Source organism: Tenrec ecaudatus, chromosome X, assembly GCF_050624435.1.
Source record: "Tenrec ecaudatus isolate mTenEca1 chromosome X, mTenEca1.hap1, whole genome shotgun sequence".
NCBI lineage: Eukaryota > Metazoa > Chordata > Mammalia > Afrosoricida > Tenrecidae > Tenrec > Tenrec ecaudatus.
This window is the reverse complement of record NC_134548.1, coordinates 109,640,624-109,659,333: the sequence shown is the minus strand read 5'-3', so window position 1 is coordinate 109,659,333 and position 18,710 is coordinate 109,640,624. Positions and strand designations below refer to the sequence as shown.

The following is an 18,710-nucleotide window of genomic DNA, read 5'->3' as shown; positions in this document are numbered from 1 at the left end:
ATTAATGTCCTGATTTTTCTCAGGTGGTGTCAGACTGCTGAGAAACTCCTCAGATTGCTGAGGGTGATGTTTCGGAACCATTGATCTATAAAGCTCATCCCATGTGGGATAACTAGCTAAGCTGTGTAGGGCTTTGAGAAGCAACCACTTCCAGGAACAAGGGTGGATGGGGGTCTCTTTTGTCCCTTAGGCTTTGGCTTCATCTTTACACTGCTTCTTTGGCTGCTTGACTGCCTGTTCTTCCTACTTCCAAGTAAGGGAAGGATGTGGCATATCAGAGTCAGAGTATAACCAGAAGAACCAAAGTAAACAAATACAAATTTATTCTTTTCAAAGCAGAATTAAAGGAAAAGGGGGAAAGCACCACAGTGAGTGGCAACCAGTATTAATCAATGTGTCCCCAACCCCATCCCCTTCATCCTACACTTTTCTAGACTCCTGTCCTCATGACCTGTTCTTGCAGAGAGCAATCAGCAGAGCCAGGTTCAAGCTGGCTGCCATACTTCCCTGGAGACAATAAGGACACTGCAGATCCCTTCCTGTAGGAGCTGCTGTGGGAACAGATAGTCTGGAAGCTGGGCTCTGACCTTGAGCCTTTCCTTCTCCCATTAAGCTGAAATATTCTTTTGTTCCCAGAGCTGGATTTTGGCAGGGAGGCCCAGAGATAAAGTTGCCCAACTCAGGTGTGAAATCTTAACGGCCCTAGTGCGCATGCCCAGTTTCTCTTCCTGGGCAGTTCTCCTTGAGGCAGAGCTACTTTTGTTGTTATTGTTGTTATCTGTCACTGATGCCAAGAGAAAAATGATGGGATTCTGGGCCTAAAATTGTCCCTGAGGCCAGAGGCTATTCTGAGGCCATGAGAATTCAAATTCAAGGACTGTTCTAGACTATTACTGTATATGCATCGTAGCCCCCAAGCACATACCACAGCCGGCATAGGCATTCCTAAAAATGAATCTAGATGGGAAATGTCTCCCAGAACTGGCCTCTGTTTGGCCCCAGGGTTTCTCATTACTGTTGTCTGTCAGCCCAGTTTTCAGAGCACCAGAAACCCAGAGGTTTCTCTGGAGGAAACTTTTCGCAAGTTGGGGTTTTGAAGGAAATGGGCTCTTGAGAGTTGATTGCAGCCTTCTCATTTCTGAGGAAAGGGCCTTTCCTAGGGAACCATCCTGCAACTGATGTCCTCCAGCCAGTTAGCTTTTCTTGACAAAGTCTCAGTCAACTTCATTCCACTCTGTTCTAATTGGAAGAAGATTCACCCCACAATAGCTTTGGGCTTCTATCGGATCCAGTCAAGAATACATTATCTATCAGTCCTAACTCTTCACTGATTATTCATTGTCGACAACTCCAGCAAAACATTCTTGATCACAGACGCTAAGCTCACAAGTCCGAAGATTTCCTTGGGCTACTCAGCAGCCCCCATCACCATCTTTTCAGTACAGGGCACTAAACTATACAGCATCACACACAACACCTCTAGGCGACATGATACACAACAGATGCCTAACAACATACAACACATGTCAGTAAATCCTACTCGATTTTGAATTCACATCACCCAAGGGTTCTCACTGCGGGCCAACTGCCCACACATGCTGCAGTGACCATCACTGGGCCCTTCAGGAATATACTCACCTCAGGTATGGAGGTAAACCCAGGGCCACAGTCTCGGTGACCCGTTAGTGAAAAGTTAACGCTCGAGTCTATGACCTGCAGTTTCAGTCCACCTACAGCACAAATCCTACATAACAAGAGCTACATCATTTCTACCATGACTGGCCCACAGCAGTTGCCACAGGCTCCCAGCAGCTCAAGATTTCTGGGGTGGAGTAGGGGGTTATGGAAAAGATTTTCCAGAGCCTTCTTGATAAAAGATTGTTCCATAATATCTATTCTGAGGATTAGATAAGGCAAGTACAGGCTTCAAAGTCCCTGATCCTTCTATGCTATAGCAAAAGTCTCCCATTCTACTCCTGCTCACAATTTAGGCCCCTACGAATAAAACCCACCTTGTCCAATGCACAGGTTCTGTTCTTCATGCCCGCCCATCATCCTGATATCCGGTTCTCCCACCCAGAGACCTCATGAATTCTAAGGTAGAGTGACCTGAGGTCCGACTCCCTGGGCCTGTTGTTTAGCGCAGCCTAGGCTTCTGGACTCCCGGCCCTGCAGCAGAAACATCTAGTAAATGATTATAACACAGTAACCCATCTATTCCATGCTCCCCTGACCTTGGTGGCAACCATTGCTTTTGTGAAGTCCGTAGGCCAAACCTCAGGAATTGGAAAGGGCTAAAATATGTATGAATTCCGCGTTTTAGCCTGACAGTCTACTAATAAGGGCCTGCTTATTGTATTTCTTCTGCATTGGGTGTGTGAAGCTTTAATATGGTCTATCTTGGCACCAGAACCATTTTTTAGAGGAGTCCAGGAAAAGGCATCCAAGGCCCAGGTCTCAAGGAAATGAGATTTGGAGAAAGGAAAGAGAACAAATGGATTTTTCCTGTTAAGTTCTTCTGTTGGCCACAAGCTTTTGTTGCTTTGCTTGTAAGAACAGCCCGCCCCAAACATCTTGGAGAGAGACACCATAAGGGAACAGCTCTGGATGGAATTTCCCCAAGATGCGTCTACCTGTCCAACCAGAGGCTGGGGCTAACAAAGAGCAAGGCAGAACATTAATGTTTTAAGAAGTATTAGAATTTAATGTGCAGGGTACTGCTGAAAAGTAGACATGTAGTATAGATATGCATGTCTGTAACCCTAGGAAAAATAAGTCAATTGTAGGGCTCTAGGTTATAAAGCTCCTCTTGATATAAGCTGTTTATGTGGGGTCTAACACTGTTAAAAGTTCCCACCCTCTTCCCCTATATATAATGAATAGGTATTGGATAAAGGGGTCATGGTATATATCGCCAAAGAAAAGTTAGTTCTGTTTGCAGGCAGGTTTGCCTTCTAGAATTGGGGGGGAGGGGGATTTAAAAGAAGGTCTTGTTGTGGTTTGAATATTTCAGGAAAGTGACCTGCTTTTTGACTGGTGGCCCGCGGTGCCTTGGAAGAGGCCCCTGCTCAGGATGACTGGTTGCATCGACTATATGCTTATCTGAAGGCAATCAGCACTCCATCTGATTCAGAGTAAGAGAATGATGAGACCCCACCAATGTGAGGGTATTGGGTAGTCATACTCCTCCTGATTAGGGGTTGGCTTTCCATTCTCTGCCCAAGGGGAGCAAGGCCCTCTTCTTGAGCTAGCTATCAGTCCCCTCCTAGATTGATGACAGCAGACTCTGAACAAAGGATAACTTTGGCTGGGTTCCTAGGACAACTCTAGCTGATCTCTCGGGCGGGTGGGACCAAAACAAAATTAAAACTCACTAAGGATCAAGAGGGGGGAAAGTTATAACCATAAGCCTTTCTTTAATGTTTCCAAATGTGAAGTGGAATGGATTGTTTACCCTTTTGAGGAAGGTCTTCAGTCAGTGACATAGAAGGAACTGAAGAAACTAGAAGAAGAAAGACAAGATCTAAATAGCAAGAGGATGGCTAGCGATATGTCTTGGAACTGAAGATGACATGTAGTGTCACAGACTTTTTCAGGGCACTTGGAAGAATGCCTCAGGGATACTCTTTTGATCCTCCGCATGAATTAGGCCAAAGAGTAGGGCTAACCCCTATGCATTCAGTATGCTAGAATCCCGGAGCCATTAGGCATTTTTATCTCCACGGAGAAGGGAAAGGGGCCAAGGAGTACTGCCTAAGTTTGCAAGACAACTTCTTTGCTCCCTATCTGAATGGCCACCAATTGCCGTTTGCCTGGGCTGCAACAGAAGTATACTCAAGGGACAAGTCTCAAGCTTGGGGATTAAAGGGCATATATCTAGAGTTAGGGGACTCATGATGTGCCCCTTTCCGAGCTTCTACCACTCCCACCTCACATAACTCCATATCCCTGTTTCTGCCTGCGGCGCTATTGAGAACTCGAAAGGTTGGGCGAAGACTGAGGGAAGGCTTTGACCAGAACCAGGAGAGCGGTAAGGACTACAGGATAAGGAACTGATTCCATCAAGAGGCCAGTAGGGTGTTGGAAGTCACATCAGAGCTTCGCACACTGGGAAAGGCATGACGGAGCTTCTCCATGATATCTTCCAAGCACAGGCTGACTTCTTTGCTCTTTGATCCCACGTCATCTAAGGTGAAAAAGAGAGGAGGTTAGAGAAAAGAACTAGACATGTTAGCAAGGCAAAGGGTCCAGGCAGAGTAATTCCCGAGGGAGAGCAAACTTTGCAGCATTTGTGTATTCTAAGCAAAAGGTCTGACACACAGGAGGCAGTAAAGAAACACTTGTGGGATAAACAACCATCCGTGCGTTTGTCTTATGATGGCGGTTTGTATGTTGATGTGAGGCTAAACCCTATGTCACCAGCATTTTTAAAACCAGCCGGGTCACCCACAGCGGACAGGTTTTAGCGGAGCTTTCACACTAAGGCACACTAGGAAGAATGACCTAGGATCTTTTTTTTTAATTGACCAATGAATCATTTATTAATCACAGCAGAACATTCGCTGATATAGTTCTGGAATATGAGCATCTCAGATTGGAAGGCACTCAAAATATGACTCCTCAAAGTTGAGTTGACTTCAGTCAGGTAGATAGAACAAAGTTTTAGGACCTTCATTTGCTGATGTGGAACAACTCAAAACGAGAAGGAGTGGCTACCAACATCTATTAATAATCATAATATGGAATTATGAAGTATGTAGCTAGGAAAATTGAAAGCTGTCAAAAAGTAAGCGAAACACTTGGAGGTAGATATCCTAGGCATTCGTGAGCTGAAAAGTACTGGTGTTAGCCACTTTAAATTGGACAGTCGTGTGTACTACTAGGCCAGCAATGACAAAGTGAAGAGGGATGACATTGCATTTGTTAACAAAGAGAACATCTATCCTGAAGTACAACATGGTCAGTGACTGTATGATATATGCCTATAAGGAAGACCTGATAATATGATTATTATTCATATTTATATACCAATGACTAACTAAGGCCAAAGATGAAAAGTTGGTCAAACAAGCAATCAGGAAAACTAAAAATCCATACTCGCGGTCATCAAGTTGATTCCAACTCATAGCAACCCCACAGGACAGACTAGAAACTGGCACTGTGGATTTTCAAGGCTATAAATCCTTATTGGAGCGGAAAGCCCTATCTTTCTCCTGTAGAGAGACTAATGAGTTTGAACTCTTGACTTTGTGGTTAGCAGTCCAACTTGTAACCCACTGTGAAACCAGGGCTCCTTACTTGTGGAAGTTGGAAACAGAGGTGAAGGATCAGTCGTTGCAGTGGCAGGTAACATAATAAGCAAGGTAACTAGGACCCTATATTGAGCATGAAGCTGTTCTCTATAGATTAGGAAGTAAGCACCAATAAGCCTTGCTTATTGGGCAATCCAACACCGAGTTGTTGGTGATAGAAATCACTCTGGAGATTGAATGGTAGAATTTTGCGAGACCTGTGACCATTTTTCAACAACACCAACAGTAACTATACATGTGAACCTCACTATATGAAATTCTCAAGAATGAAATTGACTACATCTGCAGAAAGAGATAATGGAGCAGCTCAATATCATCTGCTAGAACAAGGCCAGGGGCCAACTATACAACAGACCATCAATTGTACATACGCAAGTTGATGGTGAAGAAAATTAAAACAAATGTAGGAGCACTAAAACACCATGTGGCTAGCTGTTTCCCACCTAAATTTGGATACAAACCCAAGAGTAGATTAGCTGCATTGAACATCAATGACCAAAGACCAGATGAGCTGTGGGATGACATCAAGGATATCATGCATGAAGAAAGCAAGAATCATGCAGACATAAAAAGAGAGGAAAGAAAGAAAAGACCGAAATGAATGTCAGAAGAGACTCTGAAACTTGCTCTTGAGCATAGAGTTGCCAATGTAAATGGAAGAGGTGATGAAGTAAAGTAGCTGACTAAAATGTGCTTGACACAATGGATCATTGTAAGAGCCCCCTATAAAATGATTAGTAACAAAAGAGAGAGAGCTGACCAGAAGATTTCAAAGAGCATTGTAAGGGTGCCAAAGAGAGCTGGAGCTCGAAAACCAAAGGCAAGAAAGAACATACTCAGCATTTCTTAAGCTGAAAGAACTACCTGACCGATCCACGGGCAGAGCGCTCATTCCATTTGTGCCAAAAGAAAGGTGAGCCAATGAATGTCCAAGTTGTCAAACAATATCATTAATATTATATACAAGTCAAATTTTGCTGAAGAAGATTGAAAAGGATTGCAGCGCTCTATCGATAGGGAGCTGCCAGAAATTGAACCAGATTCTGAAGAGGGTGTAGAATGAACAATACCATTATTGTTATCAGATGGATTGCATCAGAAAAAGATTCACTGGCGTTTTATTAAGCACGCTAAGGACTTTGATTTTGTGGATTATAGCGAATCATGGATAACATTGCAAAGAATGTGAATTCCAGAACACTTCATTGTACTCCTGTGTCCACAGACCAGGAGGTAGTTGTTCTCACAGAACAAGAGCATGCTGCGTGCTTTAAAATCAGAAACGGGTTATCTGAGGGTTGTATACTTTTATCACACTCATTCAATCTGAGAAGCTGGGCTGTATGAAGAACTCGGCACCAGGATTGGAGGAATATTTATTGAAGACTTGGAATATGCAGATGCCCCAACCTTATTTGCTGGGACTGAAAAGTACTTGAAGTGCCCACAGCTCACCATGAAGAAAACCAAAATCCTCACAACAGGATTGATAGGCAACAGTATAACAAACACAGACAATAGTGAAGTTGTCAATGATTTCATGTCACTTGGATCCACAATCAACACCCTTGAGAGCAACAGTCGAGCAATTAAATGATGCAGTGCATTGCACAAATCTTTTACCAAAGACCTCCACGGGGTGTTAAAAAGCAAAGATATGACTTTGAGGATTACAGTGTACTCATGCCATGGCATGTCTACTTAGCTCATGTGAAAACTGAATAATGGAAGAATTGGTGCCTCTGGACTATGGTGTTGGAGAAGAATATTGCAGATCCCACACACTGCCAGAAGAACAGACAGATGTGTCTTGGAAGAAGTACAGTCTGAATGATCCTTAGATGCAAGGATGGGGAGACCTCATCTCAAGTACTTTGGACCTGTCCTCAGGAGGTACCAGTCCCTGGAGAAGGACCTCATGCTAGGTAAAGTGAAGGATGCTCTAAAAATAGAAAGACCTTTTGAGGTGCATTGACACAGAAGCTGCAACAATGGGCTCAATCACATTAACAATTGTGAAGATGGCACAGGACCGGGCAGTGCTCTGTTCTGCTGAACATATGGTCATATGAGTTGGAAGCCACACAAAGACTCCCAACTACAGAAATAACAAGTAATCAACAAATGAATGTATCATTCAATAAACCAATCAAGCCCTGACCGCCGTCTGGATATCATGAGAAGAAACCAACCTCAGAGCCCTAGTAGAGCCTTAGCCAATAAACCTGGGACAGGACAAAGCCATAGAGGAAAGGGCTAGGAGGAGTTGGGGAGCTTACCTGCAGCCTCTGTGTCGGGAGTGGTTTGTTCCTTCTCGTGGGCGTGACTGCCTTCTGACTGCTGTGGGGAGGAAGCGAGGGACGAGCCTGCAGAGCCATTGCCATCGGATTCACTGGGTGGCTAGCAAGAGATTAAGTATTATGTCGCTTTGCCTTTCTGACCATACTTTGACAGATTTTTCTTTTTTTTTGCCACATAGAAAACACTTTTATTTTAATAGCTCTGTATGTTTGTATGTGCTTCTGAAATAACATATCAACAAGTATACTGAACTTAAAACAGCATACCAAATGATATTGGCTTTGTAATTTAGGGGAATAAGATTCTTGAGGTTAGCAGGGAGTGTAAGTGGCCCAAGCCTATGGCTTTGACTTTAGGAAGTTCTGCGGGGTGCCCCAAACAGTGGTATCCTCTTTTAGGAAACACGTTTGACTTTTCTATTACCAAATACCTCCTCTCCTGAACAATGTTTGTCAGAGGCTCTCAGTTCTGGAAAAGATGGTATTGTATCTAAAGGCCTCTTGATGACATTTCAGTTATAAGTAAGCTATTTAGAGCATAATTCTCTCTGGCCATGTAGAGGTGTACATCTGCTCCTCAGCTTATGACATGATGACATATTTTAGAAACCTCCAGAATCTATGTCCCTTGGAGGATCAGGGGAAGGAGAATGGTGGTATTACCTGTCACATAATAATGACCACAATAAACCAGCGGCTGTCAAGCCCATCCCAACTCAGGGTAACCCCATGTATAGCAGATTAGTACTGTGCTGTTTCAAGGGCTGTGGGTTGTGAGGGGGAAGTAGATTACCAGGTCTTTCTTACAAGCACCTCTGGGTAGCCTCAAACCACAAACCCTTTGGTGAGCCTCTGAGCACCTGAACAAATTAATCATTTGCAACTATCCAAGGACAGGCAAGTGTTGGGCTGCTAACTGCAAAGTCTGTGATCCACCAGCTGCTCTGTGGGAGAAAGATGAGGCTATCTGTCTCCATAAAGATTTATAGTCTCTGAAACCCTATACAGGGTCACTATGAGTCAAAAGTGGCTCCACAGCAGTGGGTAAGGTCTCCAAAGTCAACAATAGTAGGTAATATTAGGTATCTGGAGGCCTGGTGGTGTAGTGGTTACTCATTGGCCTGTGATCCGCATGGTGGGCAATGGGAAACCACCAGCAGTTCTGCAGGAGAAAGGCTGGGCTTTCTATTCCCGTACATAGCTACATTCTCAGGAACCCACAGGGGATTGCTATGAGTCAGCATTGACTCAGCGGCAGTGAGTTTGGTTTTTATTAAGTATTTACCACATTTCCAGGAGCCCTAGTGGCATAGTAGTTACTGGTTGGGCTGCGATCCACAAGGTCAGCAGTTCGAAACCACCAGCCACTCCATAGGAGAAAGATGGGGCTTTGTACTCCAGTAAAGAGTTACAGTCTTGGAAACTCACAGGGGCAGCTCTACCCTGTCCTCTGTCCTCTAGGGTCGCTATGAGTTGACATTGACTTGATGGCAGTGACTAAGTTACCCACATTTCAGGCATCATGCTAAATACTTTAAATGCATTGTCTCTGTTTATCCTTCTATGAGATTAGCTCAACTATCAGGAGTCTTGGTGAAGTCGGTTAAGCATTGGGCGACCAAGCGCAAGGTCAGTGGTTTGAATCTACCAGCTACTCCATGGGAGAAAGATGAGGTTTTAAGGCAGCGGTTCTCATGTGGGTCGTGACCCCTTTGGGGGGGGGTGTCAAAAGACCCTTTCACAGGGGTTGCCCGATTCATAGCAGTAGCAAAATTACAGTTATGAAGTAGCAATGAAAATAATTTTATGGTTGGGGGCATTAGGAAGCTTGAAAACCACTGCATTAAGGCCCCGAAAAAGTTAGTGTCAGAAATCCTGAGACGTCGTTTTCAAATGCCAAATCAAAATCCTTGCCATGAAATCAGTTTGGACTCATGGTAAACCTACAGGACAGAGTAGGAAAACGACCCCTGTGAGTTTCCATGACTGTAACTCTTTACAGGAGTGAAGCTTTGTCTTTCTCCTGTTGTGTGGCAGGTCACTTCAAACTGCTAACCTCGAGGTTAGCAGTCCAATGCATAGCTGATTACACCGTCTGGGCTCCAAGGAGTAGTTAGTTCTAGTCTCTCCTAACTCAGGTCACTGTGAGTTAGAATCAATTCAATGGCAGTGGGTTTGATTGACTTGCATCCTCATTGTGTAGATGAGGGAACAACTGGGGTTTAGTGAGGTGAAGTGACTTGCTTGGCACTTCACACTCACTTGTGTCAGAACCAGGGTCAAACCCAGGGCTGTCTGACTCCAGCATGACACTGCCTCTCAACAAAGAAGCACAAAGGGTGACGAGAGATCCCTTTATAGCAAAAACCATGGTCTTGCCCAGCATGCTCAACCCAGCTTCTTTCTGACAAGCTAGTACACTAGTACAATCAATTGGTTTGGGGGTCACTCTTTGAAGTCTGTCCTTTCAAAAGAGGATTCAGATGGGTTGTGGGTTGTGGAGAAGTGAGTCCACAGAGCTCCGTTTCTGGCCTCTCAGCGACCTGAGAATCACACAGGAGGGTGGCGTGGAAGATAAAGGAGTAGAAGAGATCTGGTGAAGCCCTATAACCATCCCAACTCCTTAGTTCTCTCTCCCTCCCCAGCAGCCTGCCCGTTCTCTTCAGGGGTCTACTACCAAGGAACTTTTTCCTTCCCCTTTCCCAACCCCCCTCCCCACTCAAAGGCTGCAACCTGTCTTGCCCTGGCCCCAGCCACACCTGCAAGAGCAGCTCCCTTAAGCGCTGTAGCTGGGACTCCAGCTGCTTGTTGTGGTCCTCAAGGATCTGCATGCGTGTCTCCAGGCGGCTCTTGTGCTGTCGAAGGATTCTGGCCTCCGCCAGAAGCTCCTCATTGCGGTGGTCGTGGTCAGTTGAGACCTCAGTCAGGGCAGGGGCCTCAGCCGCCTCCTCATGCTGCCATTTCAGACGTCTCAGCTCTCCCTGGAGAATCCTACCAAAGACAGAGCAATGAAGAGAGGTGGCCTTGACAAGCACATGTCCCAGATGTCTTTTCCTACCTAGATCAGGTACCTGGGGCGAGCAAAGAGTTTGGCCTGCACTGAAACCACGGCAAGTGTGAGCAATCTCCTGGCTCCTCCATCTCTACCTCTGCTCCCCAGTGACAGTGGCCAGGTCCACTCCCTCTCCAGCGCATCCGCATCCATCATTTGCTCTGCCATCCCTAGACCTCTGAGCAGAGAGAGTTGCGATGTCATAGAACACAAGTCTCAGGCTTTGATGTGCTGCTTGGGGGATTAATTGTGCCGTTGAAATTGGGCTGAAACCCAGTCAGCAAATAAATGATGCAGTAGGGTCACTGACTCGCATACACTCCATTTTTAGATTCCCAGGGGAGACATAACATAAGCAAGAGAGGGCAACTTTGGGGTCACGGGATTGTTTGACAACAGAACACTCCCCGCACAGCCATCCTCCAGGACCTGCCCACTGCTGTTCTGATGGAGTGCTTCTCAAGGACCACTGTCCCAACCCCAAATCCCTGTGGACCAATATGTAGTTCCAATGCACTTGATTAGGACACAGTTCACATCGCATGTGACAGCAACGCTCAAACTTGTCTATACCCTCCTCAGCGAGTCCACTAATGAGGCATGCCATGGCCATGTCAGATTGTTAGGAAAACTTCTCAAAGCGCTCTCTGAATTTCTGTATTTATCTTGTCCTGGATCCCTAACACACAAATTGGGCCTGCTCTGCACTCCTGACTCCGACTAGCATTGTTTGACAGACTTGCAACTCCAAGTGTTCTCTGGGGACCAGTGGCATGGGCACCACCTGGGAGTTGCTTGTAGGCACAGATCCTCAGGCCCCATCCCTGACTTATGACCCAGAATTTCCATTTTCACAGGATCCCCAAGTAATTTGTATGCCTTGAAAAGCATTGTTCTAAGGCAGTGTTGCCCATAGGCGGGGAATACTGGCCATTAGGGGGTACTAGAATGATCCAGGGGATGGTGGTGGTGGTGGTGATGATGGGGAGTATGGTTGGAAAAGCAGACACAGTTTATCCTGGGCTTTTAAAAATTATACTTTATTATGGGCTATTGTACAAATGTTTTGCATTGCCAGGGGGCTCTGATTGAAAAAATTTTTTTTTCTGAAAAGAGGGTGGTAGGCCAAATAAATTTGGAAACCTATGCTATAAGTGACAGAGGAGCCCTGGTGGCATGTAGCGAGTTATATGGTCGGTTGCCAACTACAAGGTCAACCATTTTAATCCATCAGTCATTCTGTGGGAGAAATATGAGGGCATCTGCTTCCACATAAACATTTTCAGCCTCAGAAACCCTAGCGAGCAGTTCTACTCTGTCCTATAGGGTCACTAGGAGTTGGAATTGAATGGATAGCCATGGGCTGTAAAGGACACTATGGATTCTACTGCATACTTGCATCTCTAACGTGACTCAGACTCTCCTCCTTATGCAACCCGTACTTTATGGAGACTCATACTAACCCTGTGAGTTTCTTTACTTTCTCTCTTCCAGTCTCCAAATACTCTATCACCTCATCACCCTCCTCTTCTTTCTTATTTTCACTAAGTGATAGGTTGCTTTTTTTCATTCCCCTCCCCAGCAGTTCTTTGGGGACAGGGACATGTCATGTTCTTTTCTGTATCCTCTGAAGTGGCTCGTACCTAGTGGTGACAACTACGAAAACTACTAGGTTGCTATAGAGTCAACTCCAACTCATGGCGACCCCATGTGTGTTCGGGATCGAATTGGGGGTTCATGGGATTTTCCATGGTTGATTTCTCAGAAGTAGATTGCCAGACCTTTTTGCGGAGGCACTTCTGGGGGGGACTCCAACCTTATGGCTACTTGCTCGTCATGTGAACCATTTTCATAACTCAGGGATGTCATTTATTTTAGTTTAAAAAAAACCCCTCTACTATCCCGTCGATTCCAACTCATAGCAATCCTATATAGGGTTCTGAGCCTTTGGAAATCTTTACAGGAGCAGGCAGCCTTATCTTTCTCACAGGGAAGAGTTAGTGGATTTGAACTGTTGACCTTGAGGTTAGCACTCCAACTTGTGGTTAGCACTCCAAGGTTTACCCAGCAATGCCGCCTTAGCAAGAATTTACTGAACCCTTATGATAAGCCAGGTCGTGGGCTGACCCATGATATTTCTGACCTCTTTACAAGTAACTCAGGAGGTAAAAACCATTATTATGAGCCCCATTTTACCGATGAGAAACACAGGACTACAGAATGTAAGTCACGTGTGCAAGATCACACAGCTAGTACATGGAAGGGCCAGGATTTAAAGTTAAGTCATCTTGACTCTGGAAGCGACACACATCTGTGCTATCAACACACCCACCGGTTCTCATCCTCTAAGTGGGCCAGGATTTTCTCTAGCTCTCCCTTGCTTTCTGTGGCCATGCTGCACGGGACGTGCTGCCCAAAGGCTGGTTCCCGATCTGTGATGGGGCTGGAGTGCCGCAGCAGGTACTGGTCCTCGTCTCTGCGTCAGGAGAGGAAAGGAGGTAATCAGGCACTTAACAGAGGAATAGCTTAGGCGTTCTCAGCTCCCAGCTCAGCAAAGTTCCAGGAGGTACCTGGGGGAGGATTCTTTTCCAAAGTCACATCACGATAGAAATGCCCTCTATTCGGGCTTCAGAGGGAAGGGAATTGTCAAAGGTGACCCAGGTCATGGTGAGAGTATCTTCGGGATGCTGAGGCTTCTGGGTTCTGTTTATAGCTCTCAATGAAACAATGAGCTAATTCATTCCCTTTTGGTGCTGTTGCTCCACTCCCCTACACCTGTTCCCACTCCGAGAGGGCTCTCTGCTGGGCTAAGTCCCCACTGGGGCCAGGTGGATCCATGTAGCCCATCTCGCCAAGGTCTTCTGAGCAGGACAGGGCTCTCCCGGACAGAAAAGGGCTCCATGGGATCTCTGTGGCCACTTCAGGCAAGTCCCATCTGCCCTTCCTGGGTGGGTAGCTGGGGCTTTGAAAATGTGAACATGAGATAATGGCTCATTTCTACAACCAGAGGAGAAGGCCTAAGCTTCTTTCCTCAAAGTGGGGCACAGAAGAATGGGCTCTGGCAATGGGAAGACCTCTGGGCCGATGTCAGGGAGAGAGCGCCTCACTCATGTCCCAGCTCAGTTCACAGAGGACCAACTGCTTCTCTTGCAAACAGTATAATTAGAAAACAGCCTTCCTTCTTTCCTTCCTTCCTTCGGGACTCAAGGACCCTAACAAGCCTATTTCTCCCTACCACCAACACCTGAAACTCTATCTTTCCCACACTGGGGCTGAAGGATCCTGAGGAGAGCTATTCCTGGGACACGAGCAGCTGTGGAAACTCACATGCTATCATCTGGGGACAGGCTGTCATTGAAGAAGGAGCAATTTTGACTTTCCATCTCAGCAAGCCTGGGAAGAAAGAGCAGGAACAAGAGGGCGACGATGGTGTGAGGCCTGCCTTCCTCTCCAAGACGCTCATCCCACAAGTGGGTCAGCCACTTTGAGGGCTCCTTGCTCCCACCATCCCCAAATGTTGGGCCTTCCTGGCTGCTGCCTGCCTCACTGCACACACCCCATTAGCCTTGCCTCCATTCTCCTTGACTCTCAATGGAAATCCCTCCCCACCCCCCTGAACTGATGACAATCACCGCCTTGCTTTGTACTCCCGCCAACCTGGTGGTACCTGCTGGCAAAATGTTCAATTCGCGAGTGCGTGTCAGCATGTGGTAACATCGGAGAAGACACCGGCCTAGGAGAAAGCAGCAAAGACTCAGAGGACCAATGACTGAGCAGCTGGACAGCCTGGTTTTCCTCTCCCCAGCCCCAAGGTAAGGACATGGGTAAGAACTGATCAACACGGGATATGGGGACTGAATTCCAAACGCAGGGCCAGAGTCCTGGTCAGCCCCAAGCGGAACTGGCCAGAGTTGTTGGTTAGACGTGCTCTGGCATCCTGCTCTGGTCCACATGGGCCACAACCCCTGAGGGAATATACCCAGACTCAGTGAGCACAGCTGCCTGCAGGCCCCTACTCACGTCTCGCTGTAGTCAGCCTCCAGGACTGATTGTACTGGCAGATAACCTCGCTGAGGATGTTTACTGAAATAATGCTTGGAGCGGAATTTGTTCTTGAAGGTGGTGGCAAAGTCCCTCATGTTCTCACTGGATGTTGTCTGGAAGGAGGCGGGGACAAGAGAGTCACTCTAATGGCTTCCCCAACTTGGTTCCCGCTACAGGGCAGGGAATGGGCCTGCCAACCCACACTTGTTCCTGGCTACCACACCCTGCTCCGAGCAGGACCATGACGAACCTCAGAACTGAACACAGACTGCCTGTGGGAAGATGTGCTGGAGGGGGAAGGGGTGGGGGAGGAGGGAGGAAACAGAAAACGTGGGTTTTGTATACTTTTCACACTGTGATACAACTTGGTTCTTTTCTAGTGAGCACATATTTGTTATTTCTTCACACACAGACATATGAACCTACACATATAGATACACCTGTGTGTATCTAACTATATATTCATATACCTAAACCCATATATGTACGTGTGTGTGTATTCATATGGTGCTACCCTGTGGTCACTGGGTCAAGCTGACTCATAGCGTTGTTGTTGTTGCTGCTGTTAGGTGCTGTGGTTTCAGGGCCAAGTCATAGCAAACCCACGGCCAGCAAAGCCAAACACTGGCCAGGCCCAAGCCAGCCTCACCATTGTTTTTATACGTGAGCCTATCGTTGCAGCCACTGTGGCGATCCATCTCCATCTGTGCAGAGGAGACACTGTCTCCTGCTCAGTCATACATGTTTCAACAGAGTTTGGAGAAAAGGGGCTCACTGGGAATGAATGGATTTGGACTAGACGGATTGAAAGATGCTAATGAAAGATGAGCGAGCTCAGGATATGTTTGGGGTTTAAGAAGTCTATGTAGGGGCAGAAAGCAATCCAAGACGTTTCGGCAGCAAAATCAGCACAGGACACGAAGCATGGAGCTGTGGAACTGTGGATCTGGACTACAGCAAAAGAGATGTCCCTGAGACGCTTCACTGTAGTTAAATTGGGAGTGCATTTTGAATGGCTGAGGTGTCCTGGACTGCTGAAGCCAGAGGTGGGCCTCAGGAATGAAGACGCACTGCTGGTGGACTACAGAGGCCCAAGTTTCCCCAAACTGGTGAAGCATCAAAACTGTTGGGAGAATGTTCTCCAAAGAATAGCGGAACACAGTTAACCAATGCCTGAGCAAGTAGGCCAAGGGGCCAGTACCTGAGAGCTAGCTACCCTTCCCTCGCAGCCCAGAGGGTCCATACCGGGGTATAATACTCCATGATGGGGTAGTGTAGCTTGTTGCCTTTGCTGGCCCTGCCTGTCAGGAAGCAGGTCTGGCAGATGTCCACATTAAATTGCTTCAGACTCCGGTACCTTGGAGAAATGACAGATGGCAGGAAAGAGAATCCAATTTGTCACTGTGATCCCCTTTGTTCCCCAAGTATCCAAATATACACACACATTGAAAGGGGGGAAGAGTCTATGACTAGCCTTATTCTAGGAACTCTAAATTCCCATGAAATGACAAGTGTAGATCACCAGGAAGTGTGGAAAATGGCATGGTCTTACCACACATTTTTTTAAGGGGGGCTGGGTGGGGTGGACAGGGATCAAGATCTCATGATATCAAAGTGATTTCTAAACAAAGATGGGCACCAAAGGGTCCAGTTTCATAAGTACTATAATATACTATCGTACTTCCAATACGAAGGCCACCTCTCCTACCAGCCCTGGGCAAATTGCTGCTTCCAGGGATTATTTGCAACAACCACTCTCTTATTATTATAGAAAACAGAAGCGTTCATCAGATGCAGGCCCAAAGCTTCACTGAAGTGCCCACAGGTAATAGTACAGCATAGTGAAATGCTTACACTGAAAGGAGCCAGAGGATATAATATTAACTGTGTGAACTTGGGGGTCGGCTACATTCTACCTCTGTACAAAATTCATGAAAGGGACTAACTTTGTGGGGGAAAGAAAAGACTGGAACCAGGGAACTTTAAATGTACTGTAACCATGTGTTACTTCCTAAACAGGATGGTAGGTACCATTGCAGTGCACCTGGAGTCAGCTCATTCCAGCGCTCACGAGCTGCTGGTTAAAAGTTTTGGTTAAATACCAATCCAAACTCATGAGGTCAAGTTGATTCAACTCATAGCAACCCTATACAGGGTTTCCCAGGCTGTACATCTTTTCAGGAGCAGATATCCTTTACAGTTAGCAGTCCAACGCTCACCTGACAGAGTTACCAGGGCTAAATCCAGTCAACATTACAAAAGGAAATGTCCCCTACTGACATAGAGGGGGCCTGGACACCCTTATGCTGAGTGAAGTTAGTCACTGACAAAAGAACAGATATTCTATGAGACCAGCGTTACTTTAACAAAAACAGTAAGGTAAAGGTTGTCATACCCCAAACAAAAAACCAGACTTAGCTGGGTTCCACGGAGAACAAGTAAAAGGAAGTAACAGGCTAGGAGGAAGATAGGTGTTAACTTGGTGAAAGGGGAGGACCATGTCCTATCACAGGGGTTGGGAATGAGTGGCATGGGGGAGAAAAGACAAGGTACTAGGAGGGGTGTTAAGTTGTTACATAAAAAATGTAACCTAATTCACAATATATTTTTTAAGTTAAGGACTCTAAACGCAGTTAAATAAACTATGCCGATAACAAAGTGATGCTCAAAATCCCCCCACTTCCTGATTCTTTTATGATCTTGAGGTTGATGTTAGCTGCATTGGCGTGATGGAAATATTACAAATAATGCGCTCCTCGGCTTCTCTTGCCCACCCTGTTTTCAAGGTTTTCCTTTTGGTAGATTGACATTGGCCACAGCAGGCGTACTGACATCACAGAAATTAGCAACTGTGACAATTCAAAATAAAAAACCCACCCAAAGCTAACCCATTACCTTGGAGTCCATGTGGATTCATAGTGACCCTTCTGGCACAGGGTAGAGCTGCCCTGCAGGGTTTCCAAAGCTGTCAACCTTTAGGGAGCCAACTGCCACCTTTCCCCACAGAGCTGCCAGTGAGTTCAAGCCGCTGGCCGTAGAGTTTGCAGTCAAGCACTTAATCAGTGCACCACCAGGACTCCTTAGGTCCATATCACTTGGAGTTTTTAGATTATTCTCTTTCCATTTTCGCAGGGCTGCAGTATTTCATAGCACAGCCCAAACAAAATAAACAATCTCCTAAACCAAAAGCAAACTCAGCACCATCAGGCCGATTCCAACTCAGAGCAACCCAATGTACAGTCTCCAAGACTGTACATCGTTAGGGGAGTAGAAAGCTGCATCTCTCTCCCATGCCATGGTTGGAACCCTGGTGGAGTAGTGGAGTGTGAGTGTGGCTACTAATCACAGTTAGTAGTTCAAAACCACCAGCTGCTCCACTAGGGGTCAGAATTGATTTGGCGACAGTGAGTTCTGTTTTGTTTAATTTTAACACTATTTCATAATAGCCAAGTTTTCCCCAAATTAACCATTCTGCAAATAGAAAGGATTACGACAATGTAAGACTGTATATAACAGATCACCTCTCATTAAATCAGGCATTGCCTGGTTAGTATATAATGATAGGTATTTGAATTTCCTACCTGAAGCCTTTGATGGGGCACTGCCTACAGACAGAGCACTTGGTCTGATGTTTCACTTGCTCAGCAATGGTGACTCGGTGCAGAACAGCCAGCCACACCATCGACTGGGGCTCCAGGTTGACCCACTCCAGGAACTGGGAAACTTCAATGACTGACTTCCCAGTGCTCTAGGGAAACCAGAGGCGCAATAGGAAAGAGTGATGTTCGAAGTGTCCTGCTCCTTAGCATGGCAGTCCTCAGAGAACTCGGGAGCCCTGCAGGGCCTCGACTGGCCAACCACCCACTTAGGCCCTGTCCTGGTTCACCTGGCGCCCTCCGCAACAGGGCTCTAACCCTTTAAGAGCCCAGGGGATGCTCTGTCCTGTCAGGCCATGCTAAGAAACTCTCTTACAGCTGAGTACTTTAGCTCAAGAACAAGCCC

General features: G+C 46.3%; 1 protein-coding gene across 1 annotated transcript in view; it reads right to left on the bottom strand.

The window, feature by feature from the left end:
* Nucleotides 1-357: 357 nt before the first annotated feature.
* The window catches only part of DRP2 (dystrophin related protein 2), a 44,377-nt gene continuing 26,024 nt past the window's right edge, over nt 358-18,710 (bottom strand). Inside the window, exons 14-22 of the mRNA XM_075539138.1 lie at nt 18,290-18,456; nt 15,954-16,065; nt 14,685-14,821; nt 14,332-14,397; nt 13,992-14,057; nt 12,997-13,140; nt 10,372-10,603; nt 7,592-7,712; nt 358-4,186 (exon numbers count right to left, since the gene is read on the bottom strand). Of these exons, the coding sequence (XP_075395253.1) occupies nt 4,062-4,186; nt 7,592-7,712; nt 10,372-10,603; nt 12,997-13,140; nt 13,992-14,057; nt 14,332-14,397; nt 14,685-14,821; nt 15,954-16,065; nt 18,290-18,456 (1,170 nt within the window). The 3' untranslated portion in view covers nt 358-4,061. The remainder of the gene's footprint in view (nt 4,187-7,591; nt 7,713-10,371; nt 10,604-12,996; nt 13,141-13,991; nt 14,058-14,331; nt 14,398-14,684; nt 14,822-15,953; nt 16,066-18,289; nt 18,457-18,710) is intronic.